This window comes from Felis catus, chromosome B3 (genome assembly GCF_018350175.1).
Source record: "Felis catus isolate Fca126 chromosome B3, F.catus_Fca126_mat1.0, whole genome shotgun sequence".
Classification (NCBI taxonomy): Eukaryota; Metazoa; Chordata; class Mammalia; order Carnivora; family Felidae; genus Felis; species Felis catus.
The window spans coordinates 60,159,083-60,185,998 of NC_058373.1; the positions used below are offsets into that span (position 1 = coordinate 60,159,083).

At 36.7% G+C, this 26,916-nt stretch overlaps 1 protein-coding gene across 2 annotated transcripts in view; it reads left to right on the forward strand.

The window, feature by feature from the left end:
* UBR1 (ubiquitin protein ligase E3 component n-recognin 1) overlaps window positions 1-26,916 on the forward strand; it is a 138,863-nt gene that overhangs the window by 34,759 nt on the left and 77,188 nt on the right. For both annotated transcript variants that reach the window (XM_045059456.1, XR_006599290.1), the window contains exons 4-12: window positions 2,208-2,318; window positions 16,642-16,772; window positions 19,692-19,830; window positions 20,787-20,849; window positions 21,097-21,220; window positions 21,982-22,089; window positions 22,734-22,822; window positions 25,272-25,370; window positions 26,347-26,504. In XM_045059456.1, coding sequence (XP_044915391.1) covers window positions 2,208-2,318; window positions 16,642-16,772; window positions 19,692-19,830; window positions 20,787-20,849; window positions 21,097-21,220; window positions 21,982-22,089; window positions 22,734-22,822; window positions 25,272-25,370; window positions 26,347-26,504 — 1,022 coding nt within the window. The remainder of the gene's footprint in view (window positions 1-2,207; window positions 2,319-16,641; window positions 16,773-19,691; window positions 19,831-20,786; window positions 20,850-21,096; window positions 21,221-21,981; window positions 22,090-22,733; window positions 22,823-25,271; window positions 25,371-26,346; window positions 26,505-26,916) is intronic.

Consider the following 26,916-nt stretch of genomic DNA (forward strand, 5'->3'; position numbering starts at 1 on the left):
AGTAGGATATACTTCAGAGTTGATGATACTGGGTTGAGTTTTAGTTATTCATGAGTGCTTTCAATGTTTAGATTTAGGTCTTTTATTTTCAGGAAGTTTCCTTAGATTACAATGGGGGTTTCTGTTTTTGTGTTTTGAGAGAGAGAGAGCATGAACCGGGGAAGGGCTGAGGGAGAGAGAGAATCTTAAGCAGGCTCCACACCCAACACAGAGGAGCCCAATGTGGGGCTCCATCTCACAACTGAGATAATGACCTGAGCTGAAATCAAGAGTGGGATGCCTAACCAACTGAGCCACCCAGGTGCCCCAGATTATAGTTTTAAATAACAGCTCTATTCCATTGTTTAGATTTTCTTCTTTGGTGACTCCATTTATACTTAGGTTGGCTCTTTTATGTGTATCTTCTGTTGCAACCACTTTCTCTCTGACCCTGTATGTCTTTGCGTCGTTGCATTATCATTTGTTGATTATTTTCCTGCTTTGTTTCAATGCTGTTTATTTTTCATTTGAGTCTTTTGTCTAGGATACCTTGTAATTTAGAATTCACTTCAAGTAGGATTTTCTAGTTTTCTGCTATTTTTTTCCCCGAGTTCAGTCAAGTCTTATATTCCTTTTGTGTCCATGTCTGATCTTAGTTTCTGTATTTCTAACTAAAGGTGCTTTAATCCGATTAAAGGCTTTCATATCCAGCAAATGTTTGAGGCATCTAATTAAGTTTAGAGCATTACATTACAGTTTTCTTCAGTTTTGTGGTTGGGCTTTGGCTCTGATTGCATTTTTTGCCTTTCTTTTTTGGTAATAGTTTTGTATATATATTTAAATTTTTTTTTAATGTTTGCTTTTCAGAGAGAGAGAGAAAGAGAGAGAGAGAGTGGGGGAGGGGCAGAGAGAGAGGGAGGCACAGAATCCAAACCAGGCTCTAGGCTCTCAGCTGTCAGCACAGTGCCCAACATGGGGCTTGAACCCACAAACCACAAGATCGTGACCTGAGCCGAAGGTGGACACTTAACTGACTGAGCCACCCAGGCACCCTAGTTATAGTTTTGAATGAATATGGTCTGTTTCTTCTTTTTCATTTCATGGACAGGGTTTACAAGTGCTGTTTTCTGTCAGTTCTGCCCTCTTCTGTGTAATTTCTTTTATAGATGATGTTGAGAGTAGAGGTGGCATGTGTTGTTTCTCTCATTTCTGTAGGATCCTTAATTTTTCCTTCTTGTTTCCTTTTTTCACTTACTGACAAATCTTTAAGGGCTTATCACCTTTTTTTCCTGTATTTCATTTTCCTACAAAAGCAATGCTTCTCTGAGGTTGCTACTGCTGGTCCTACTCACTTTTGATCTCTTTGTCTGTGAACCCTCAAGTCTCAACCTGTGTTCAATAGTTGTCCCTCAGCATGATTTTGGGCATGATTTTGTCTGTGCTTCATCTAAGTCCTCTGTACCCATCTCTTCTCTTTCATGGAATCTCTTAAGCTCCTTTCTCGTCTGCATTTGTAAGCTTGAAGTAAGAGGCAGCAGGAACTTTAATGGAACAAATCATTTGAAGATCATGGCATTTATTTTTCATCTCTCAGTAATGCTGCAGACATGAGTCATGTGGTTTTAGGGCTTTCCTTGTTCATTGTATGTTTTGGAGGGGGGAATTTGGGGAAAGATTCAAAATTAGGCCATTGTCATCATCCTCTATCTGGATTCACATATCTGCATTATTTTTTTTGTTGTTTGCAGGAACCTTCAAAGGAAAAGGGTTGTAAAAAATTTAGGTACAATGGAACATCAAATAATTGTAAATATTGTATACATTTCTTCAACATACAAGTATTATTATAATGAGTTTTAGAAGTGTGTTTAAGCAGAAAAATCTCATTACTCGAGCATTTTAGGTGTTGTATGGTGGGTTTTTTTTTTTTCATACTTCACAATCTGTTCTCCATTAGTACACAATTTTAAAAATTGTTATTTTAAATAACAATTTTTAAATTTAGATGTTTCAAAGCATGTTTCAAAATTTTATCACTTTGAAGGCTCATTTTTGTTATGATTAAGTATTTAGATTATTTTCTTGTTAACTAAAATGGTTTTGGATATATTTTCTATTTCATTAAAGGCAAGTAAGGTTTAAGTATTGGGGAGTATTGAGTCATCTTTATCCTTTCTTGCTTTGTAAGATGTTTTGAAATCAAGACAAACTCATTTTTCATTTGTCAGATGCATACTTCTACTGGAGGGGGATTTTGTGACTGTGGAGACACAGAGGCATGGAAAACAGGCCCTTTTTGTATAAGTCATGAACCTGGAAGAGCAGGTACCACAAAAGAGGTAAGGATATTATTTTTAAAAATTGCTAATTATTTGAAGCTCGATACAATTAGATGGAGATAAATGTTATGTGTGTGGATTAAACTCAATTCCATTAAGAATCCTGAGTTTTATGTTCCAGTATTTAAATGTAAGGAGTTTTATTCCACTCTGTGTTCTTTATTTGTCTAAAGAAAGAGTGAATTTCTTGGTTCTATTTGTTAAGCAGTCAATTTGATAAGTAAGAATGAACAATATATAAGCCTAAAAGAGCAAATGGAACGGTAGAATTGACACATAACTTTAATAATGCTTTTCTTAAAGAAAAAAGTAGTCAACAAATTATCCATTATATATCCTAATCAAGAAAAAGTGGGCAAGCCCAGATATAGACAATTAGGAAGGAGAATGGGAAAATAACTATAGACCCATAGGCAAAGAAGAAATTGAAAGGATTATAAAAGACTCTTTACATGACTCTGTGCAAATACATTTGAAGATGGATCATTTTATCAAATAATATACAATTTTATAATTTATTCAGACAAAGAGAAAACATAAACAGTTAATAACGATTGAAGAGATTCGGAATATAGTCTGTCACAAGAAAGTACTTCCCTAAAAAATGCTGTGTTCAAATGGTTTCACAGAGTAATCCTTTTCAAAACTGCAAGAAATAGTTTTAGTAGTCTTTAAACTGTTCCATGTAGTCCTATAGCAGTGAAGACCCTTAGCACCCAGATTTTGATGTCTTTAAGTAGCATTACTCACTAAAAGAAATCAGGGCTTATAAAAATACCTGACCAGGTGAAAATACATTATCAGGGAATAGGTAAGCTTGTGAGGATGCGTTTGTATTAAAAGAATCTAGGATCTAACTTGAAAGAGCTGTCACTGATCTGAGTTGGGCAATTGGAGTATCATAATAATACTAATAAGTAACTACTATAATTGAATGAATCAAAGTACATGAAAATTCATGAATTCCTAATAAAACTTATAGAGAGCTTAAATAAAAAAATAATTTTGCCAAGTCACTGGTTCATTGCTATGGTGATGGTTATTATATAATTTCTTCACTCTAAAAATTGGTAAAGGGAATGAACTAAGCATTTATTCTACTTTTTCGATAGGAATTGTATTCCATTGTAAACAAGTATTACCAGTATATGAGGTAAAGCTCTTCTTTCTAGATGCATGCTAGCTCCCTAATAGAGAAGATTTAGTAGAATTAGAATAATTAACATTTTTTATTTAAAAAAATTGTTTTTAATATTTACTTATTTTTGAGAGAGAGAGAAAGAGAGACAGAGCATGAGTGGGGGAGGGGCAGAGAGAGAGGGAGACACAGAATCCGAAACAGGCTTCAGGCTCCGAGCTGAGAGCACACAGCCCGACGCGGGGCTCGAACTCACAGACTGAGATGAGAGATCATGACCCGAGCCAAAGTCAGACGCTCAACCGACTGAGCCACAGAGGCGCCCCATCATTTAAAAAATTTTTTTAAATGTTTATTTTTGAGAGAGAGAGAGAGAGAGAGACAGAGCATGAGTGGGGGAGGGCACAGAGAGAGGGAGACACAGAATCCGAAGCAGGCCCCAGGCTCCGAGCCGTCAGCATAGAGCCCGACATGGGGCTCAAACTCACAAGCCGTGAGATCATGACCTGAGCCGAAGTTGGACACTCAACCAACTGAGCCACCCAAGCACCCCTAGAATAATTAACATTTTGCAAACCCTAAGGAAATATTTGCTTCAGACAAGGATCATTAATAGATGCTAAACCCATTAAGACATCAGTTGATAAGGAACAGTATTCACATAGTTCTAAATTGTCATCTCATAGATTACCTGCTAGTCATAAACGAAAAAAGTGAAACTTTATAATGGAGGTATCATACTGTCATCCCCTGAAACTAGTCATCAATATTAGCATCATTACTAATAGCAGGGCAATATGGCATAATGAGTCTCTTCATAGCATATAAAATAAAGGCCATAGGTTAACATCTAAAAATCAGTTAATATAATACACCATATTAAAAAAAAAAACCCCAAACCACAAGATCATCTTACTAGATGTAGCAAAAGCCTTTTTACTAAAGCCGGCACACTTTCATCATAAAAAAGACTTAAACTTATAAGGAACTTCCTCAACCCTGATAGAGGACACATATGGAAAACCTCACAGCTATTAGATACTTTCCCCTTAAGATCAGGAACAAGACAAAGATTCTGCTCTTGCCACATCTATTTAATACTCTATTGGAGGTTCTAGCTAGGGCAATTAGTAATGCAAGAAAAAGAAAAGGCATCCAGATTGGAAAGGAAAAAATAAAACTAGCTCTCTTTGCAGATTAACATGACTTTGTATATGGAAAATCTTAAGGAATCCACAAAAGAAAATTATTAGAACTAATAAGTTCAGCAAGAATGTAGGATACAAGATAATTATACAGAAATTATATTTTTATACATCAGTTTTGAAAAATCGGAAGAAGAAATTGAGAAAAAAATCCACATTTACTATAGTATCAAATAGAATAAAATATTTAGAAATACCAAAAGCAGTATAAAATTTATATTCTGAAAACTGTTGAACACTGTTGAAAGAAATTAAAGATCTCAATAAATGGAAAAACATCCTATGTTTCTGGATTAGAAGACTTACAGGTTTTTTTTTTTTTAAGTTTTTATTTTAATTCCAGTTAGTTAACATACAGTATAATGTTAGTTTCAGGTGTACAATATAGTGGTTCAACACTTCCATACTTTACCCAGTGCTCGTCATGACAAGTGTACTCCTTAATCTCCATCACCTATTTCTCCCATCCACATCCCCTCCTCACCTCCCCTCTGGTAACCATCAGTTTGTTCTGTATAGTTAAGAGTGTGTTTCTTGGTTTGCCTCTCTTTCTTTTTTTCCCCTTTGCTCGTTCGTTTTGTTTCTTAAATTCTGCATGAGTGAAATCAGATGGTATTTACAAGACTTAAAATTGTTAATGTAGCAGTACAATGGGTGTTTTTTTCCCACCACCATCAAGTCATCAAACTCAGTTCTCTGTTGACACTGACCCAGGTCCCATAAATTTAGCTCAACCCTGACACTGTCTGCCTGGCAATAAGCATTAGATCCCACAGGCTAAGATCTTTCAGCTGAGTGTACCACCTTCCCCAAATCTCTGTGTGTTCACCAACCCAGAAGTACTCCATATTCTGTCCTTTTGGGTTTCACTACATAGGGGCATGGTTGATTAAATCATGGTCACCCAGCCCCCATTTTAGATGCTTTCTAAAAGTCACTTCAATAGCACAATGTAAGACTTTTAAAAATTCCTCTCATCCCTTTGGAAATTCCAAGAGTTTCAGGAGCTCTGAACCAGAAACAGTGAAGACCAAATATATTTCTTACTATAAATCACATCAAAGGCCATACTCCCCAAGTTGATGTACAGATTCAGCACAATTGCTATCAGAATTACAGCTGGGAATTTTTTTTTTCTCTCTCTTTTTTTAAATTGACAGGCTTACTCTAAAATTTATATTGAATTCTAAGAGACCCAGAATAGCCAAAACAACCTTGGAAAAGAACAGACTTGGAAGACTCACACTTCCCTATTTCAAAACCTACTACAAAGCAACAGTAATCAAGACAGTGTGGTATGACATAATGATAAGCATGGAGATCATGAGAATAGATTTGAGAGCTCACAAGTAAACCCACATGTCTGTGGTCAACTGTTTTTCAACTAGAATACAAAGGCCATTCACTAGGGAATACTGTTTTTTATCAAATGGTACCAGAACAACTGGATATCTTTGCAAAAGAATGAATCTGGATCCCTAGCTCACACTGTACACAAAAATTAATTCAAAATGGGTCAAAGACCTAACTGTGAGAGCTAAAACTATAAAACTCTTAGAAGAAAACAGAGGGTAAATCATCATGACCTCAGATTTGGCAGTGGATTGATAGATATGACAGCAGAAGCCTGAGTAATAAAAGAAAGAATAGATAATTGGACTTCATCAAAGGACACTGTCAAGAAAATGAAAAGCCTATAGAATGGGAGAAATATGTTTGCAAATCATATTATCTGATAAGGAACTTATACTAGAACTTACATAATATATTAGTATTATTGTAATTAAATAGTATTATAGGATAATGTAATATTCATATAGTATTTATAATAAATTATAGCATTCATAATAAATTATAGTATTCATAATAAAATATAGTATTCATAATAAAAGGTAGAAACAACCCAACTGCCCATCAGCTGATAAATGGATAAACAAGTATGGGTAAATTGATATAATGTATTATTTGGCTATAAAAGAGAGGTAATGAAACATGCTTCAATTTGAAGAACCTTAAAAGTATTATGCTAAGTGAAAGAAGCCAGTTACAAAAGATCATATATGATTACATTTATTTTATTTTATTTTATTATTTTTAATATGAAATTTATTGTCAAATTGGTTTCCATGCAACACCCAGTGCTCATCCCAACAGGTGCCCTCCTCAATACCCACCACCCACACTCCCCTCCCTCCCACCCCCCCATCCTCCCCTCCCTCCCACCCCCCATCAACCCTCAGTTTATTCTCAGTCTTTTTTTTTTTTTTAATTTTTTTTTTTCAACGTTTATTTATTTTTTGGGACAGAGAGAGACAGAGCATGAACGGGGGAAGGGCAGAGAGAGAGGGAGAGACAGAATCGGAAACAGGCTCCAGGTTCTGAGCCATCAGCCCAGAGCCTGACGCGGGGCTCGAACTCCCGGACCACGAGATCGTGACCTGGCTGAAGTCGGACGCTTAACCGACTGCGCCACCCAGGCGCCCCTATTCTGTCTTTAAGAGTCTCTTATGCTTTGGCTCCCTCCCTCTCTAACCTCTTTTTTTTCCCCCTCCCCCATGGTCTTCTGTTAAGTTTCTCAGGATCCACGTAAGAGTGAAAATGTATGGTATCTGTCTTTCTCTACATAACTTATTTCACTTAGCATAACACTCTCCAGTTCCATCCATGTTGCTACAAAAGGCCATATTTCATTCTTTCTCATTGCCACGTAGTATTCCATTGTGTATATATATATAAACCACAATTTCTTTATCCATTCATCAGTTGATGGATGTTTAGGCTCTTTCCATAATTTGGCTATTGTTGAAAGTGCTGCTATAAACATTAGGGTACAAGTGCCCCTTTGCATCAGCACTCCTGTATCCCTTGGGTAAATTCCTAGCAGTACTATTGCTGGGTCATAGGGTAGATCTATTTTTAATTTTTTGAGGAACTTCCACACTGTTTTCCAGAGCAGCCGATTACATTTAAATGAATGTCTGGAATAGGTACATTTATAGGGACAGAAAATAGATTAGTAGTTGTTTAGGTCTAGGGAGATGAGGCATGTGGTGAGGGAGGAAGAAATCACTAAAGGGTTTTTTTGTTTTTGTTTTTTTGAGGTCATGAAACATCTCATAGTGATGTGATAGTTAGAAATATTTATAAATATACTAAAAACCATTAAATAGTATATTTTGAGTGCATTGTATGGTTGGTGAATTACATCTCATGCTGTTAAAAAATTGAAGTACCTAGAGCCTCACTTATGAAATATTCTTTTTTTTTTAATTTTTTTTTAACATTTTATTTATTTTTGAGAGAGAGAGAGAGAGAGTGAGCAAGCACAAGTGGGGGAGAGGCAGAGAGAGGGAGATACAGAATCCAAAGCAGGCTCCAGGCTCTGAGCTGTCAGTATAGAGCCTGCCACGGGGCTCAAAATCACGAACTGCAAGATCATGACCTGAGCTGACGTCAGTTGCTTAACCGACTGGGGCACCCAGGCACCCCTGAAATATGCTTGATAGAAGTGTTTAACCTGGGATGGCTGGTGGCTCAGTTGGTTAAACATCCAACTTCATTCAGTTCAGGTCATTATCTCGCGGTTCATGAATTTGAGCCCCACCTCAGTCTGTGTGCTGACATCTCACAGCATGGAGCCTGCTTCAGATTCTGTGTCTCCCTGTCTCTCTGTCCCTTTCCCACTTATGCTCAAAAATAAATAAACATTTAAAAAATTAAATAAATAAATGTTTAAGCTGAACTTAATGAAACCTTGAGGTCTAACTTCTAGCTTATAGGAAATACAGGGAAGACATGAAAAACATAAAGAAGACCACAAGGAAGATAAGTGGGAAATGTAGGACATTTCAGGATAAATCTAGAATGTAGGAGTTTTTATAGGAAATCTGGCCTGGTTTCTGTCATGAAGAACAAAAGTCTGGAGGTGTGGAAGGGACATTCATTTAGATGTAAATGACTTAGACATAATCAAATGCTATAGATATTTTGGGAATAATTAGGAAAATTGCATATGCTCAAGACATAGATGATATTTAAAAATTATTGTTAATGTTATTAGATATAATAATGGTATTATGATTATGTAGGAAAAAAAATTTTTTTTTCAACGTTTTTTATTTATTTTTGGGACAGAGAGAGACAGAGCATGAACAGGGGAGGGGCAGAGAGAGAGGGAGACACAGAATCGGAAAGAGGCTCCAGGCTCTGAGCCATCAGCCCAGAGCCTGACGCGGGGCTCGAACTCACGGGCCGCGAGATCGTGACCTGGCTGAAGTCGGACGCTTAACCGACTGCGCCACCCAGGCGCCCCTGTAGGAAAAAATTTTTATAGATACATATCAAAGTATTTGGGGGTAAACCTTAAAATACTTGAACAAAAAAATACATGTATGGAAAATAACCTAAATTACCTAAATCTTAGGTAAAAGTTGTGTTTCTTATACTGATCTTAGTTTTCTGTATTTAAAATTTTTTATTGATAAAAATAAATAAAAATCATCAAGTAAACTCCAGTTAAACAAAAGCAGAGAAACTGTTCTTAAGCATAGCAAGGGGAAAAGAGAAAGTTACCAAATTTGTTACATAAAGCTAACATTATATTGATCTCAGATCTGACAAAATATAGAATTTACAGATCAGTTTTATTAATAATTGTTATGCTGAAATACTAAATAAAACATTAGCAGGTGAAATCAAGTTTAAAACAATCACGTAACACTGTCATACTTATGTCCCTGGAATGAACTCTTCTTGGAATTCACCTGTGAAACCATTAATCCTGGCATTTTCTGGGAAAGTTAGCTCTTTGATAACATTCTCAGTTTCTTCCAGGATTATTGACCTGAAATCAAAAGTCATTAATCATGTTTGATGATGAAACATTAGTGTATTCCCATTATAGAGACAAGAGAAGGAAATCTATTGCCACTGTTATTTAACACCTCCTGGAAGTTAATCAAATAGACTCACAGGATGAACTAAAATATATCAGTATTGGAGAGGAGGCAAAATACTCATGAGTGTATACCTGGAAAACCCAAGAATATTAACTAGAAAAGAAATGGAAACTAGAGTAGAGCTTGATCAAGTTATTGGTTACAGAACTCATATTAAAAACCATTAGTTTCAGGGGTGCCTGGGTGGCTCAGTCGGTTGAGCGTCCCGTCCGACTTCAGCTCAGGTCATGATCTCGCGGTCCGTGGGTTTGCGCCCCACGTCGGGCTCTGTGCTGACCGCTCAGAGCCTGGAGCCTGTTTCGGATTCTCTGTCTCCCTCTCTCTCTGACCCTCTCCCATTCATGCTCTGTCTCTCTCTGCCTCAAGGGTGAATAAACGTTAAAAAAAAAGTTTAAAAAAAAAAAACATTAGTTTTTCTATTTAATGTATTTAACAAATATTACTTAAATGCCCTTACAAGCAATAGCTTTTAGAAAATGTAGTGAAAAGGAGTGCCTGGCTGGCTCATTCAGTAGAGCATCTGACTCTCCATCTCAGGGTTTTGAGTTCAAGCCCCACGTTGGGTATAGAGATCACTTTTAAAAAAATGTAATGGAAGAAAAGATGTCATTCACTGTAGCATGAGAAAAGATAAAATACCTTGGAAAAAAGTAAGAAATCTACCAGCTGTATTTTTTTTAACGTCTATTTATTTTTGAGAGACAGAGTGTGAGCGGGGGAGGGACAGAGATGGGGGTAGAGAATCTGAATTAGGCTCCAGGCTCTGAGCTGTCAGCACAGAACTCCATGCAGGGCTTGAGCCCATTAACTGTGAGGTCATGACCTGAACTGAAGTCAGACATCCAACTGACTGAGCCACTCAGGTACCCCTCTACCAGCTGTATTTTTAAAAAACTTGAAAACTGTACTCTGATAGGCATGAAAGAAAAAAAAAATTGGAAGACAAGCTTCATTCTTAGATTGGAAGATTCAGTATTACAAAGATAAAACTTTTTCTAGAATTAATCCACAAAGTCAATATATCCCTAGCCAAATACTCTTTTGGAACTTGACAAAGTAGTCAAAAGTTCTTCTGGAAAAATAGCTTGTGAAATTTGTCAGGAAAAGCTGAAATGAAGAGTTAGGAGTGTGAATAGGTCTAACAGATTTAAAATGTGTTAAAGAGCTCTAGTAATCCAAACAATGTGACTCTTGCTATAGGAGCAGACAGCAGATAATGGAATAGAAAAGAGTATATAAACCCAAATTGGTAGTATAGACAGAATTTCTGGTTGGTGGTGCTATGTAACTGACGACCCATTTGAGGAAAAAAATAGAAAAAACTTGATCAGATAAATTCCAAACTATCAAGGATTTTTAAAAGCTTTTTTATTTTTTATTTTTATTTTTTCAAGTCAATTCATTTTCGAGAGAGAGAGCACACATGAAAGTGCATGGGGAAGGGCAGAGAGAGCAGGAGGGAGAGAGAATCCCAAGCAGGCCCTGCGCTGCCAGTGCAGAGCCTGACGTGGGACTTGATCTCACAATTCGTGAGATCATGACCTGAGCCGAAATCAAGAGTCAGATGCTTAACCAGCTGAGCCACCCAGGCACCCCTAAAATATTTTTTAGAAAAGAAATTATAAACTTGTTAGGAGGAAATAATGACATACTGGAAAAAACACTGCAATATGTCATAAAGTATAATGATCTATCAGTAAGAAACCCCTGGTATTCTGTATATTTGTGCTATCTGACCACTCACGTGTGTAGTATACACAATTTTACGAAACCCAAAACGTAAAGAAATGGAATTATGTCTTGAGAAATAAAATGTGTTCTCTTCTCTTGAGTAGAAGCATTAGAGCACAACGTGAAGGGCTCTAGAACAGGTATCCTTGGTTTGCTTTGTAACCTGACTAATTAGCTCTGTGACTTTGGCAGAGTTATTCAACCTTTCTACCTTTCAGTTTATCTCTAACTCGGAGATAATACCATCTGCCTCACAGGGCTATGAGGATTAAATGAGATAATACAGGTAAAGTGCTTAGCCTTAGAATATGCCTGGCATATTGTAAGGGCCCAGTAAATGTTAGCTATCATCATCATTAGTGTTATTACAGCTCCGACTACTTTTCCCATTACCTGTTCTTACTTCTGGTACTAATAATACCTCACATTTGTATATTTTAGATTTAACAGAGATCTTTCACAGGCATTATTATCATTTTATCTTCTATTACTACTTTATGAGGTACTTACATAGTGGCTCCATTTTATGGAAGGAGAAACACACCCTCAGTAAAGTTAAGTGGCTTGGTCAGGTTTGCAGATCTGGCCAGTGGCAAAGTTGGACATAAAATTCAGATCTTTAGATTCTGGGATCCAGCACGGTTTTTAAAACCTTGAATTTAATTTCAAATTTATGAAAAGCTATAAAAATAAAAAGAGTACAAAGGACATTCATATCCATTCACCAATTGTTACCACTTTCCCCCATTTACTTTATTATTCAGCACTTGATGTTTAGATTGCCTCTCCTCTCTTCCTTGTTTACTTGCCCTGATCTCAGATGGCCATTCCTTCATTTAACAAATATTTATCAAGTACCTGTTACTTGATTAAATATTATCAAATGTCTATTACCTGAAATACCACTTAACTCTTTCAAATTTATTCTCGTTTTTGTTTTAACAGATACTTTTTTTTTTATTTAAAAAAAATTTTTTTTCAACGTTTTTTATTTATTTTTGGGACAGAGAGAGACAGAGCATGAACGGGGGAGGGGCAGAGAGAGAGGGAGACACAGAATCGGAAACAGGCTCCAGGCTCCGAGCCATCAGCCCAGAGCCCGATGCGGGGCTTGAACTCATGGACCGCGAGATCGTGACCTGGCTGAAGTCAGACGCTTAACCGACTGCGCCACCCAGGCGCCCCTTAACAAATATTCTTAATTCTGATTATTTCACTTTCCTCTTCTAATATTTTTGAAAGAATACTGAAATGTCTTGAAATAAAGTCAGAAAGTAATTTTATTCTGGAAAAACTGTCTTTGCATTTTAAATTTAAAAAAATTTTTTTAAATGTTTATTTTTGAGAGACAGAGTGTGAGTGGAGGAGGGACAGAGAGAGAGAGGGAGACACAGAATCTGAAGCAGGTTTAGGCTCTGAGCTGTCAGCACAGAGCCCGACGCAGGGCTTGAATTCACGAACTGCAAGATCATGACCTGAGCTCAAGTCAGACGCTTAACTTACTGAGCCACTGAGGTGCCCCTTAAGTTTTGTTTTGTTTTAACATTTTTATTTATTTTTGAGAGAGAGAGACAGAGCATGAGTGGGGGAGGTGCAGAGAGAAGGAGACACAGAATCTGAAGCAGACTCCAGGCTCTGAGCTGTCAGCACAGAGCCCAATGTGAGGCTCGAACTCACGAACTGCCAGATGATGACCTGAACTGAAGTTGGATGCTTAACTGACTGAGCCACCCAGGCCCTCCTGTCTTTGCTTTTTAAATACCAAAGAATCCTTGGGAGTTAAGTTGACTCACTGAGTTTACAAAACTAGCTTCCCTTCCTCTGCCTCATGGATTTCCAGTCTGTTGGGGTTTTCTTGAATCATATTGCCTCAGAATACTGGATTTAGTTATGAACTAAACTGATCTTGGATTTCTCTGGATTTAGAATTTGATTGAAAAGGTGACTGGTCATTTAGGCTTATCCTAAAGGTAAATTTGGTTATTTTGGAACTAAGTCATTATCTGAAGGTGAGAGAAAGGTACCTATGACTAGCACATAACTAATCAATTCACTCAACACAAACAACCCTGTGTGCATAGCATTTTGTTTCATCTCTGCTTTGGTGAACGGAATCCGTACTCTACCAGGTGCGTTGCATTGTGCTAGCCTTAGTGGGGATTTACCAAGTGTAATCAGATCTGGCTGATACTAATCAGTCAGTCATCCAGCATTTGGCAATGTCTTTTGAAGAGAAGCTGCTTTCTGGTATATGTGAAAGCAGTTTCTCTCAAGTCCTGCACTTAAGGTTGGTTTGTTTTTTTTTCTTTCTGTTTACATTACAGCCCTTTTATTTCCTCTCATTGACCTTCTTATTTTCTTTCTTTTTTTTTTAAATTAAAAAAAAATGTTTATTTATTTTTGGCAGAGAGAGAGAGACAGAGCATGAGTGAGGGAGGGGCAGAGAGAGAGAGGGAGACAGAGAATCTGAAGCAGGCTCCATGCTCTGAGTTGTCAGCACAGAGCCTGACTCAGGGCTTGAACTCACAGACTGTGAGTTCATGACCTGAGCCGAAGTTGGATGCTCAACCGACTGAGCCACCCAGGCACCCCCTGACCTTCTTATTTTCTAAGCTTTAGATGCTTTGATTGAAAGTTTCTTATATATTTACCAGACATCTTCTAAAGAACTCTGAATGATATGGTATAGAAATAATGAGTTGTTTATACATATATATGTAAACATATATATAATATAAATATATACATATATAAAATATTAATATATTATTATATATTATAATAAATAATATATATCATATTATTATATATTATATAATATATATTATTTGTTTATTTTGAAAGAGAGAGAGAGAGCGAGAGAGCACATGTGCAAGTAGGGAAGGGTTAGAGAGAGGGAGAGCAAGAGAATCCCAGGTAGGCTCCGTGATATCAGTGCAGAGCCTGACAGAGATGGAGCCCAAATCCGCAAACTGTGAGATCATGACCTGGGCCAAAATCAAGACCAGGACGTTTAACTGACCGAGCCACCAAGGCACCCCATGAGTTGATTCTTTTAACTGTTCACCTCAGACTAGGTTTTTTTTTTTTTTTTTTTTTAAGAATTCAAAAGGATATATTGAGCTAAAAAAAATATAAGAAAGAGGAATGTAGTGGACCAATATTGGTCTTAGTACTTTGACTCTCTTTGTTTCTCTCTCTGGTAAATGATTCTGAGCAAAATCTCCTAAGAGAAGGTGACATATTGAAAAGAAGGTAAAAATTGAAATTATAAAGCATTGGGGAGTGAGAAAAAATTGGTGTAAAAGAGTAAAAATGCATAGGTTAAGATTTTATTCTGAACACAGAGTAAAATACAGTTCATTAGAACAGTCAGCAGCAGATAGGTTAAAATTTAATATTAAAATCTTATCCTGAATTTCTATGGGATTTTTTTTTAGTCTTAAAGAGCTCCTGTATTTTTTCCTGTTTACTCTTTTGTTTAAACAGCCTGTTGAGTTGCCATATTTAAAAATTGCATGCCATATTTAAAGATTCACCCATTTAAATTGTACAAGTCAACAAATTAAAGTGTACAATTCAGCGCTTTTTGGTATATTTACAGAGTTGTTCAACCATCACCTCAATTATAGAAGCTTTTCATCACCCCCAAAAGAAACCCTGTACCCATCAGCAGTCACTGTCTATTTCTTCCAGACTCATCAGCTTTAGGCAACCACTGTTGTACTTTCTGTCTCTATAGATTTGCCTACTCTAGACATTTTATATAAATGTGATCATACACTATATGTTCTTTTGTGATTGGCTTTTTTCACCAGCATAATGTTTTCAAGGTTCATCCATGTTGTACCATTTACTTCATTCCTTCTCATGGCCAAATTATATTATGTTGTATAAATATTCACATTTTATTTATCCATTAAACGGTTGGTGGGCATTGGGGTTGTTTCCACTTTTTGGCTATTATGAATAAAGATGCTATGAATATTTGTGTATACGTTTTTATTCCAGAGATATTTTTGTTTATCTTGGATAGATATGTAGAATGTAATTGCTGGGTCATATAACTATGCTAAATATTTTGAGCATCTGTCAGACTGTTTTCCAAATTGTACCATTTCACATTCCCTCCAGGAGTGTGTAAGGGTTCAAATTCCTCTACATCCTAGCCAGCGCTTGTTATTGTCTGTCTTTTTTATTACTGTCACTGTAGCAGTGTGAAGAAGTATCTCATTGTGGGGTTTTTTTCATGTTTATTTAGTTATTTTGAGAGAGAGAGACAGAGAGAGACAGAGAGAAGAGAATCCCAAGCAGGCACCGCACTGTCAGCCCAGAGCCTGATGTGGGCTCAGTCTCAAGAACCATGACCTCATGACCTGAGCCTAAATCAGGAGTCCGTGCTTAACCAACTGATCCACCCAGGCACCCTTCATTGTGGTTTTGATTTGTATTTCTGTCATGGCTTGTGATACAGAGCATCTGAATGCATTTTTTAGCTGATTCGTTTCAACAAGCGTTTTGTTAAGGAGGTGGTGGTCTGTAATAAAAAGAACATTGTTTTTTTTAGAAGTCAAAGACTCAGGTTTTAGTCTTCTGCTATTTATAGCCTCTTTTACCTTAGAAGGGTTCCTTACCCTTTATTAAACATTTTTTTTAATGTTTATTTATTTTTGAGAGAGAGACAGACAGAGCATGAGTGGGGAAGGGGCAGAGAGAGAGAGACACATGAAGCAGCCTTCAAGCTCTGAGAGCTCAGCACAGAGCCCAGTGTGGGGCTCGAACCTACGAACCACGAGATCATGACCTACGCTGAAATCGGATGCTTAAGCGACTGGGCCACCCAGGCGCCCCCTGCCCCACCTTATCCTTTCAATGCCTATCTCTGCCTGTCTTACAGAGTGGCTATGAGGTTCAGTTGAAATAAGTTTTTTGTGAGCTTTAAGAGATAACCAAATGTTCTTTGATATTACCATAATTAGGCTACTCAGAAAGGCAGAGAACATTCACAAGGGAGAGCATCCCTCAGAAGGGGACTCTGTGGTTCTGTCTCCTTTTCTTTTTCTTTTTTTAAGATCCCACCCCCCTCCTTTTCTATCTGTAGCACTAAGTTGGCCACAAGGAATTAAGTGAATCTGATGTGAATAGCAACCCTCTTGAGCTCAACTTGAATTCATTCCTGAAGGATGGTGTAATGAAATCATTAAAATATTTCTAAATTAATAATATTTTCTCAGTGTTGGTAATTCTGTTTTTTTGTGTGTGTGTGTGTGTGTTTTTATACTTTCTTACAGAGTTTACGTTGCCCATTGAATGAAGAGGTAATTGCCCAAGCCCGGAAAATATTCCCTTCAGTGATAAAATACATTGTAGAAATGACTATATGGGAAGAGGAGAAAGAACTGCCTCCTGAACTCCAGAGAAGGTAGGGACATTTTTCAAAAGGGAGAAGTTTTAGCAATGATTATTGATACTGCAAAATAAATGTTAGAAAAATGTTTTTGTTGCTGTTATTTACTGCTTATCAGCATTATGAAAATTTTGTGGAAAATTATCTTATGGGGAATACTTCCAAAATTTCCATTTATATGAGATGTTCTGTTTTAGCACTAAACAGAAGTTAAACCAAAAGAAGGAAAAGCATTTTGGGGGTCTTATTCTAAATGATCTGGCAGCTTCTCATCCCAGTTAAACTGAGAAGTAAATTGCCCAGTTTGATCCTGCCCTAGACCAACCTCCAGATTTCCCTAGAGGTTTGTGGTAGGAATGAGGAGATAGCTCTTTGCCATGTGCTTTGATACCTAGGATTATTTCAGTTAGAAGGATTTAAGATTTTTAAATTAAAACCCAGCACTTTCTAACAGCGGTGAGTCTTTCAGTCTCAGTAATATTTGCTCTTACCTTACAAATCCACAAGAGAATTCCAGACCTGATATTGAAAATATGGTTTGGGCCTTGTGGGAATTTTTCTATCTGTGTAATACTGGGATTTCACAAAATTGCATTATAAATTTAAATACCATTGTTCTTTGAGTTTATTGGGGTTTGTTTGTTTTATTTTAGGAGGAGAGAGAACTAAAAATTCTAATTTATAAAGACATTACATATATTGTTTTGACTCTTGCTGGGCCATAAAATGCTTGGGGAAATAAAGGTCATCAGAGATTGCATTCACAAAGGCTTTAATTTCAGATAGGTGATAATGTCAGTGAAACCTTTTAAGAAACTTTGTGTTGGTAAACAATACTAGTGTTCTGCCTGCCTGAAAAGGGAGGGTTGCATGAGCTTTTAGTATGTATATGGTGTAGCACCAGACTTTAGATTCATAGACCTGAGTTTGAGGCCTTCTCATGGTTTTATTGGCATTGTGACCATAGAGAAGTCTTTTATTTATTTATTTTTAAAGTAAGCTCTACACTCAGGGCTTGAACTCATGACCCTGAGACAAGAGTCTACTGACTGATCCAGCCAGGCACCCCTGGAGAAGTCTTTTTGAACTTGTTTCCTGAGCTCTAAGAGGCCTGAGAAAATTTTCCTCTTAGAGTTATGGAATCTATTGAGTGTATGGTAAAAGCATATTATAAACTGTTTAAAACTGATAATAACATTTGACATTTGTGTTTTCACATTTTTATAAGATCCTTACACCATTCTTGAATGTAGATATTATACTCTTTTTATTTTTGTTGCTGATTTTTCTTTTTTTTGAGTAGCAATGTGTGTCTTTTTAAAATTAATTTATTTTTTAAATTTAAATCCAAGTTAGTTAACATACAGTGTAATAATGGTTTAAGGAGTAGAATTTAGAGATTCATCCCTTACACCCAGTGGTCATCCTAACAAGTGCCCTCCTTAATGCCCATCACCCATTTAGTCTATCCCACACCCCTCCAGCAACCCTCAGTTCTATTTAAGAGTTTCTTATGGTTTGCCTCTCTGTTTTTATCTTATTTTTCCTTCCCTTCCCCTATTTTCATCTGTTTTGTTTCCTAAATTTCATGAATGAAATCATATATTTGTCTTTCTCTGACTTATTTCGCTTAGCATAATACATTCTAGTTCCTTCCATGTTGTTGTAAATGGGTTATTATACTCTTTTTAAATTTTTTCTTAAATTTTATTTATTTATTTTGAGAAAGACAGAGACAGCATGAGCAGGGGAGGGGCAGAGAGAGAGGGAGAGAGAATTCCAAGCAGGCCCCACACTGCCAGTGGAGAGCCAAACTTGGGGCGTGAACTCCTGAAACTGTGAGATCATGACCTGAGCCAAAACCAAGAGTGTGACACTTAACTGACTGAGCCACCCAGGCTCCCCTGTTAATATTCTTTTAAAGATAGAATAGGCTTTGTCATCTCAGCAAGATTAAAAGCTTAAGCAACCTAAGGTCCCTCAGTCAAATGGTAGTGCTAGCACTTTAAATCTATACACCTTTTTTTTGTTCACATTTTTGTTAAATGTTCTATAAAACCAGTATCACTTAAATAGAAGGTGGGATGCCTGGGTGGCTCAGTCAGTTAAGCATCCGACTCTTGGTTTCAGCTCAGGTCTTGTCAGCATGCTGACAGCAGGGAGCCTGCTTGGGATTCTCTCTCTCCCTCACTTTGTGCACCCACCCCCCCCCACCCCCCACCAAATAAAAATAAACTTTAAAAAATGAATTAATTTATTAATTAAATATAAGGTAAAAGTAAGAATAAATTCAATAAAAACTGAGTATTAGTTATTTACTATTTATCATTGCGGGCTTGAAGGTCCTGAGCCCAAGGCTGTCTCCCTTTGCCACAGTAGGAGATTAGCAAGAGTTAAGAGTAAGTAGTATTAAAGACATATTCCCACTAAACTGAAAGTAATCATTCACACCTGGAAATAATTTTTAAAAATGGAGACAGTAGTGCTTTTATCAGGGTTTTAAAAATTTCATGGCACTGTACCACTTGAAATAATCTCCTGTATCAGTTATTACAGTGGTACTTTCTCATACATAAGAAACTACATGGTGGTGCTTTGTTACAGATGTTGTATATTACCTTGGCCTATTTTTCACATCTTCCTTTATTTGTTTCAGTATCTGAACGTATCTTTTTTGGGGGTGCCTGGGTGGCTCAGTCGGTTGAGCGTCCGACTTCGGCTCAGGTCATGGTAGCGCGGTTTGTGAGTTCAAGCCTTGCATCGGGCTCTGTGCTCTGTGCTGACAGCTCAGAGCCTGGAGCCTGCTTCGGATTCTATGTCTCCCTCTCTATCTGCCCCTCCCCCACTTCTGCTCTGTCTCTCTCTATCAAAAATAAATAAAATGTAAAAAAAAATTTTTTTTTGAATATATCTTCTTTTTTCCTTTTTTAACAGGGAGAAAAATGAAAGATACTATTGTGTCCTTTTCAATGATGAACACCATTCATATGACCATGTCATATACAGTCTACAAAGGGCTCTTGACTGTGAGCTTGCAGAGGCCCAATTGCACACCACTGCCATAGACAAAGAGGTTCGTGAGCTTCATTTGAATTGTGCTCTCTTAAGTCAGCTTCCTGAGAATCAGGTGTTGACTGAACTCTTGCTGCGTGCTCTTTAGTATTGTGTTGGGAACAGTCATCCCCTTTCTTTATTTCTTAAGTCCTAGGTAAATTGGTTAAAACTTGATTTTTCTGTGTATCATAATTGTAGATAACTATTACCTTTCCTCTTTCATTCTAAGTAATTAGAAAGTTATTGAATATTCTGCCAAAAAGTAGTTAAGACTGTCAGCTTTAGTCTGTTTCTATAATTTATTGAAATAGCATTCCATAATTTATGGAGTGCATGAATGTATGAATTTTGACATTTTTTAATGTTATTACAACTATTTATAGCGTAATACTGATTCTGTGGTTCTGCTTTTTAAAAATATCTTTCCAAAGTAAAATGTCTTTCCAAGTAAAAAAGTATTATTAACCTAATCCCTGTCCATGAGAGGAGTGTGATATAGTGGAAGAAGCAGTGTGGCATTAGTAAGTGTAGTGATCTAGGGCTTGAGGAATCAATATCCTGGTCACACCTGTAACCCACTAGTGGATCACAAGTGTGTTATGGAACACATGTTAAGGAACTTGTAAGTTCATTCATGAAAAGTATTTAAAATACATAGCAGGAGTTCAGTAAAAACCTAAGTTATTCTTGGATAGGAATGGAATACACTATAATAAGTAAAGAACTGATACTATTGCCAAGGAGAAAATGCAGCATCCTAAAGTATATTCTCTCTATGAGCAGTATCAAAAGTTCTGAAGCTTCATAAATGTGTTAAACATTTAGGTTTATCATCCAAGTATTGTCCATCTTACGACTTTTAGGCAGTTGGCACATAATTAATAATTCAGAGCTCATTAGGCCTTTGGGCTATACATTACTTATTGATTGGGATTATCATTCTACTACTGAATTCTCATGTTTGTTTATAATTAGGGTCGTCGGGCTGTCAAAGCAGGTGCTTTTGCTGCTTGTCAGGAAGCAAAGGAAGATATAAAGGTAATTTTCTGAATTAGGATGAAGGAGAATTTTAAGAGGAATTCACATTACAAGAGCCAAAGTAGAACAATTACAATGTTGAAGTGGTTTGGCATCCTAAGTAAAGATAGGCTTGGGCCATTTAGTCCCAGAGATTTGAAGCTATGAGTGTCATGTTTTTTTTGAAAAATAGATTACTTCGTTAAAACAAGATAAAAATTCTAAAACTAGTTTTTTGTTTTGTTTTAAATACTTTTTTCATTTGTAGAGTCATTCAGAAAATGTCTCTCAACATCCACTTCACGTAGAAGTATTACACTCTGAGGTTATGGCTCACCAGAAGTTTGCTTTGCGTCTTGGCTCCTGGATGAACAAAATTATGAGCTATTCAAGTAAGCATATTACCTGTTTTTCTTATTTCTCATAAACTACTGGTTTTTGAAATAGCCACAAAGTTTAAAATGTCTTTGAGTATACCGGGTCACCTGGGTGGCTCAGTCAGTTAGGCGTCTGACTTCGGCTCTGGTCATCATCTTGCAATTTGTGGGTTTGAGCCCTGCATCGTGCTCTTTGCTGTTGGCACAGAGCCTGATGGATTTGGATCCTCTATCCCTGTCTCCTACTTCCCCTCTCCCACTTTCTCTCTCTCAAAATAAATAAATAAACTTAAAAAAATGTCATTGAGTATAAAATAAAAAAATTTTTTTGGCTTGTACATTTTGATTAATTTTCAGAATTGCTTTTCTTTTTTTTTTTTTAATTTTTTTAAATGTTTTATTTATTTTTGAGACAGAGAGACAGAGCATGAGCAGGGGAGGGGCAGAGAGAGGGAAGGCACAGAATCGGAAGCAGGCTCCAGGCTCTGAGCTGTCAGCACAGAGCCCAACGCGGGGCTCGAACTCACGAACTGTGAGATCATGACCTGAGCCGAAGTCGGATGCTCAACCAACTGAGCCACCCAGGCGCCCCCAGAATTGCTTTTCAAGTGCCATAGCTAATACTTTGTAAAGCTTTCGATTCTTTTATATTGATAGAATTCTTGATATCAGACTGTGGGAAAAGTAATGTTAATTTTTTTCATGTTATTGTAGGGAATGTACTTGTGGGAGAAATATTGTGAGAATAAAAGTTACCTGACTTCTTTCGTTTATAGGTGACTTTAGACAGATCTTTTGCCAAGCATGCCTTAGAGAAGAACCTGGCTCTGAGAATCCCTGTCTCATAAGCAGGTTAATGCTTTGGGATGCAAAGCTTTATAAAGGTAGGTAGGTCTTTGCTTATGCTGCTTGCCATGAAGCATGACCTTAAAGTAGAGCTATAATCTTTTTTGTTTATTAAATCAGTGATCTTGATTGATAAGATACTATATTTTAAAGGAAAGTTAACCAATCAGTATGTATTCTTCTGTGTTAAAACCTGGGGATGTTGCCTTTTAATTATAGTGCCATTTTGTTTAGTCAGGGCCAGTAAAGAAGACTTAAGAGTATATATTCATGTAGTGGTGCCATTATTAATGCTATGTTCATTTTTATTTTTACAATACAAATGTAGAACAAAAAGTGAAAGGTGAGAAAGAAGGCTAAAGGGGATAGAGAAGGGAAGACACAGAGTAAGAGTAATTTTGAGTGAAATCGAATAAAAAGGAATAGAGAAAGTTTGGGTGAGGTAGAATGAAGTAAGGTAAAGTGGAGGGGCAGAATGAGAGGGAAAACATACATATGTAAGTATTTTAAGTATTAAGTATTAATATAATTAAATGTTAATGTAATAAATACTACTCATATTTGATTCCTTTAGGTCTATTAGTATGTTAATTTTTTTTATAATATTCTGCCACCTCGTATAGCTGGCATTTTTTTTTTCCCTTGGTGATTCTCTTACACTTCCCCCCAAAATTATCTGCAGGTGCCCGTAAGATACTTCATGAATTGATCTTCAGCAGTTTTTTTATGGAGATGGAATACAAAAAATTCTTTGCTATGGAATTTGTGAAGGTAATTGGTCTTTAAAATACATATCAGTAATAGAAAAAGAAAAACATTTTGTAAAGAGAGTTGTAGAAACAGAGGGGATAATTTTGAATTTAGAATTTAATTTTGTGATTTGTCAAAGGCTCATTTTTTTTTTTTTTTTCACATTTGATAGTATGGAAGCAGTAGTCTAGAAGAGGAGATAGGTGGAAAAAGATCTATTATTTGCCTGGACAGAGCATTTGGAGGTTACCACATTTACACATGCATTCATTCTTCCTGATCATTTGTCTGTCTTATAACAAATAAAATTATAACAAGAAGTGACTAGCTGAAAGGCACAGCATCGAAAAGGAACAGATATGCATGCTAAAGGGAATTAAACAGGCAAGAGTTATACTTAATGAGGCTAAAACATAAAGATAAAACTTACAGCTTTTTGTTTTATTAATCTATTGTATATCCCTTACATTGTTTTATTTATGTATTTTTGGGCAGAGGGGTCTATCTCTCAAGTTGCATTGCAAGATAATACATAACAGACTTTTGAATCTTCCACTTTGCCTCATACAAAGGTATATCCAAGGGGCGCCTGGCTGGCTCAGTTAGTAGAGCATGTGACTCTTGATCTTAGGGTTGTGAATTCAAGTCCCATGTTGGGTGTGAAACCTACTTTAAAAAATGATAATAATTAATAAAATAGTTTTTAAAAAGTATCCAGTGAATACTTGTTGGTTTCTTCTGATTTTGGGTTGCAGGCAATTCTATAAAACTTAAAAGGCTGGATCCAGGGTGGAACTAGAAGCAGAGAGTGAAATAATGACAGTTGAAAGCAAATGATACTGTGGGACAAGAGACCTGCACTCTCTGGATTTTAGGAGTAGATTGTTAAAAGTAACTGAGACATTCCATTTCCTGAAAGATGATAACAACCCAAGCTATTAACTCTATTGGACCATATATGTGATCTGAAATGAGTTTTTTTTTCTTATATGAAAACAGTTTTCCTATTTAAATTTTGTTTTTTGGACCATGGTTACTTCTTTGTAGAAATTCTAGTGGATAAAATTAAATATGTGGTTCAAGGATCTAACATGATGCTTGATACATGACTGGATGTATTATTTTTGTTCTCCCAGTATATTAGTTTGATTTTCAGCTAGTATAGTTGAGAAGTTATCTGCAGCTGGCATTCATTTTGCTTAAGGCTGGAATGAATCTGATGGGTTTACTAGGTCATATCAGTTTTTAAATAATTTGAATATTGCCTCTGCCGTATACCATTGGGATAGAATCTGTTAAAGGTTGTCCCAGGCTCTGTTTAGAGAAAGGATATACTGTACCACTGCACGTCTCTGTGATTTTTTTTTTTTTAACATATGTGTGTGTGTGTGTGTTGGTTTTTGGCTTTTTATACATTTTATAGTTAACACTTCCAGCTCTGCGAGATTGGGTAACTGAATTCATGTTTGGTCTTTTGTTTGTTATTCTTCTTTTTTTTTAATATTAAAAGATTGTTTTTAATGTTTATTTTTTAAACTATTTTTTTAATGTTTATGTATTTTTGAGAGAGACAGGGAGAGGGCATGAGTTGGGGAGGGGCAGAGAAAAAGAAGGAGACACAGCATCCAAAGCAGGCTCCAGGCTCTGAGCTGCCAGCACACAGCCCGATGTGGGGCTTGAACCTACAAACCGTGAGATCATGACCTGAGCCGAAGTCAGATGCCCAACCAACTGAGCCACGCAGGCACCTCAATGTTACTTGTTTTTGAGAGAGATGGGGGGGAGACAGAGCATAAGCAGGGGAGGGGCAGAGAGAGGGAGCAGAGAATCCAAAGCAGGCCCCAGGCTCCAAGCTGTCAGTACAGAGCTTGATGTGGGGTTCAGACTCATGAACCATGAGATCATGACCTGAGCAGAAGACACATGCTTAACTGAACTGAGACACCCAGGCACCCCTGTTTGTTATTTTTCTAATGTATTTCATTCAGGGCACCTGGGTGGCTCAGTCGGTTGAGCGTCTGACTTCAGCTCAGGTTGTGATCTTGTGGTTTGTGAGTTCGAGCCCCATGTTGGTCTCTGTGCTGACAGCTCAGAGCCTGGAGCCTGCTTTGAATTCTGTGTCTCCCTCTCTCTCTGCCCCTCCCCCACTCATGCTCTGTCTCTCTGTCTCTCAAAAATAAATGTAAAAAAAAATTATTATATTTCATTCACTGTATTGTCTTTTTCTAAGAAATAGCAATTATAGGGGTGTCTGACTGGCTTAGTAGCGTATGCAACTCTTGACCTCGGGCTTATAAGTTCAAGCCCCATGTTGGGTGTAGAGATAACTTTTTAAAAAAAAATCTTAAAAAAAAAGAAATAGGAATTATAGTACACATATACATAGAAACATCTATAGCATGTATTAAAATTGGGATTTTAAAAGTGTTCAGTAATTTAGAATTGATTCTCCATTTATTATATCTTTCAGTATTATAAACAGCTGCAGAAAGAGTATATTAGTGATGATCATGACAGAAGTATCTCAGTAACTGCACTCTCAGTTCAGATGTTTACTGTTCCTACTCTGGTATGTATTGATCATTTCTTTGCAGTCTTCCCAAGTAAAACCTGTTTTGCTTTTTAAGAACTCTGTTTAGTATCAAATCAAATTAAAATGATGTCAAAATCTCTATTTTGGGCTAATTTCATTCGGAAGATTGAATGATACTTCATTGATACCTGCATACATTAGTGGGACCTGAGGACAAGGTAGTTTGTGGAGTGGGAGTGACAGCATGACTGCTGTCCAAAAGTCCTGATCCCTGTGAGAGGAGACAAGAGCTGGTTTCTCAGAAACCAGGCTAACTTAAGAGGAGTGCCTTTTCAATACCCAAACTGTTTGTGAGGGTTGTTTTTTTTTTTTTTTTTTTTTGGCTATTTTGTTCTTTAGTTATTGTTTGGTGGGGAGGGGCAGATAGATGAAGATAAAACAAAGCTGGAGGGGAAAGTATGACTGTGAAGCATTTGCATGAGATAGGTGCTGATATGGTGCTACTTAGGCTTGGGAGGAAAGTGGAAAATTCTGCTTTTTTTTTTTTTTTTTTTTTTGGTACTACTTCTTTTCCTGTTTCTTCTGGATGGTTTGGTTAACTATTCTTACCTTCTCATTTCAAAGGCTAGAGAAGAAGGTAGAGAGGAGACAGTGGATTAGGAGTGACTGGGAGATGCGGGAATAGATAGTAATATGATAGAAGTCATGACGTATATCTATGTTTGTTCTGCTTTGCTCATCATGTGATTATTGATGGTAAACATTTATGTCGACAATTTGTGTGATGGGCTTGGAGTGTCCAACAGGTGTTTTCTAGTTAGTGGGGAGTAAGGAATTTTTACCTTTAGAAAATAACTTCTCAGAAATAGCTCTTCTGTGAGACTAAGGGTTATGTTTGATACTCAGTAAACATTTAGTTAAAATGACTCACTGACCAACCAAATGCGTGAGTAAATTAAGTCCATACTATCATGAGTTAATTATAAAGACAATATTCTTGAAATATTTGCAGGCTCGACATCTTATTGAAGAACAGAATGTTATCTCTGTCATTACTGAAACTCTGCTAGAAGTTTTGCCTGAATACTTGGACAGGAACAATAAATTCAACTTCCAGGGTTATAGCCAGGACAAATTGGGAAGAGTATATGCAGTAATATGTGATCTAAAGTAAGTTGTTCAAGTCAAAAGTTACCTGTTAATCACAGTGTGCTTTTGTATTCCGTTTTATAAATAAACTACTGATCCTTTTGGTTATCTAGAATTCTCCTTATAATTATGGCAAGTACAAAGAACTTTTAATGTGTCATGTTAATAATTGTTTTAAGTGAACGCTTTTTATAGAGTTAAAACCACGTTAATAAGGAAGGTATTACGGAGGGACCTGTTACAGGAACGTAGGGTCTCTCAGGGTCACTGAATGTATCTCCATTGTAATTACCGTGTCTTTCACTCACTTTCATTCATGCACTTTGGTTCTGTCCCTCTTCTGTAGTCTGTTTGTGCATAGTTTTCAGATAATCTTGTTGATGTGAGTTTCTTTTTAACTCCTTTCATACATACAAATAAGTTATTGATACTT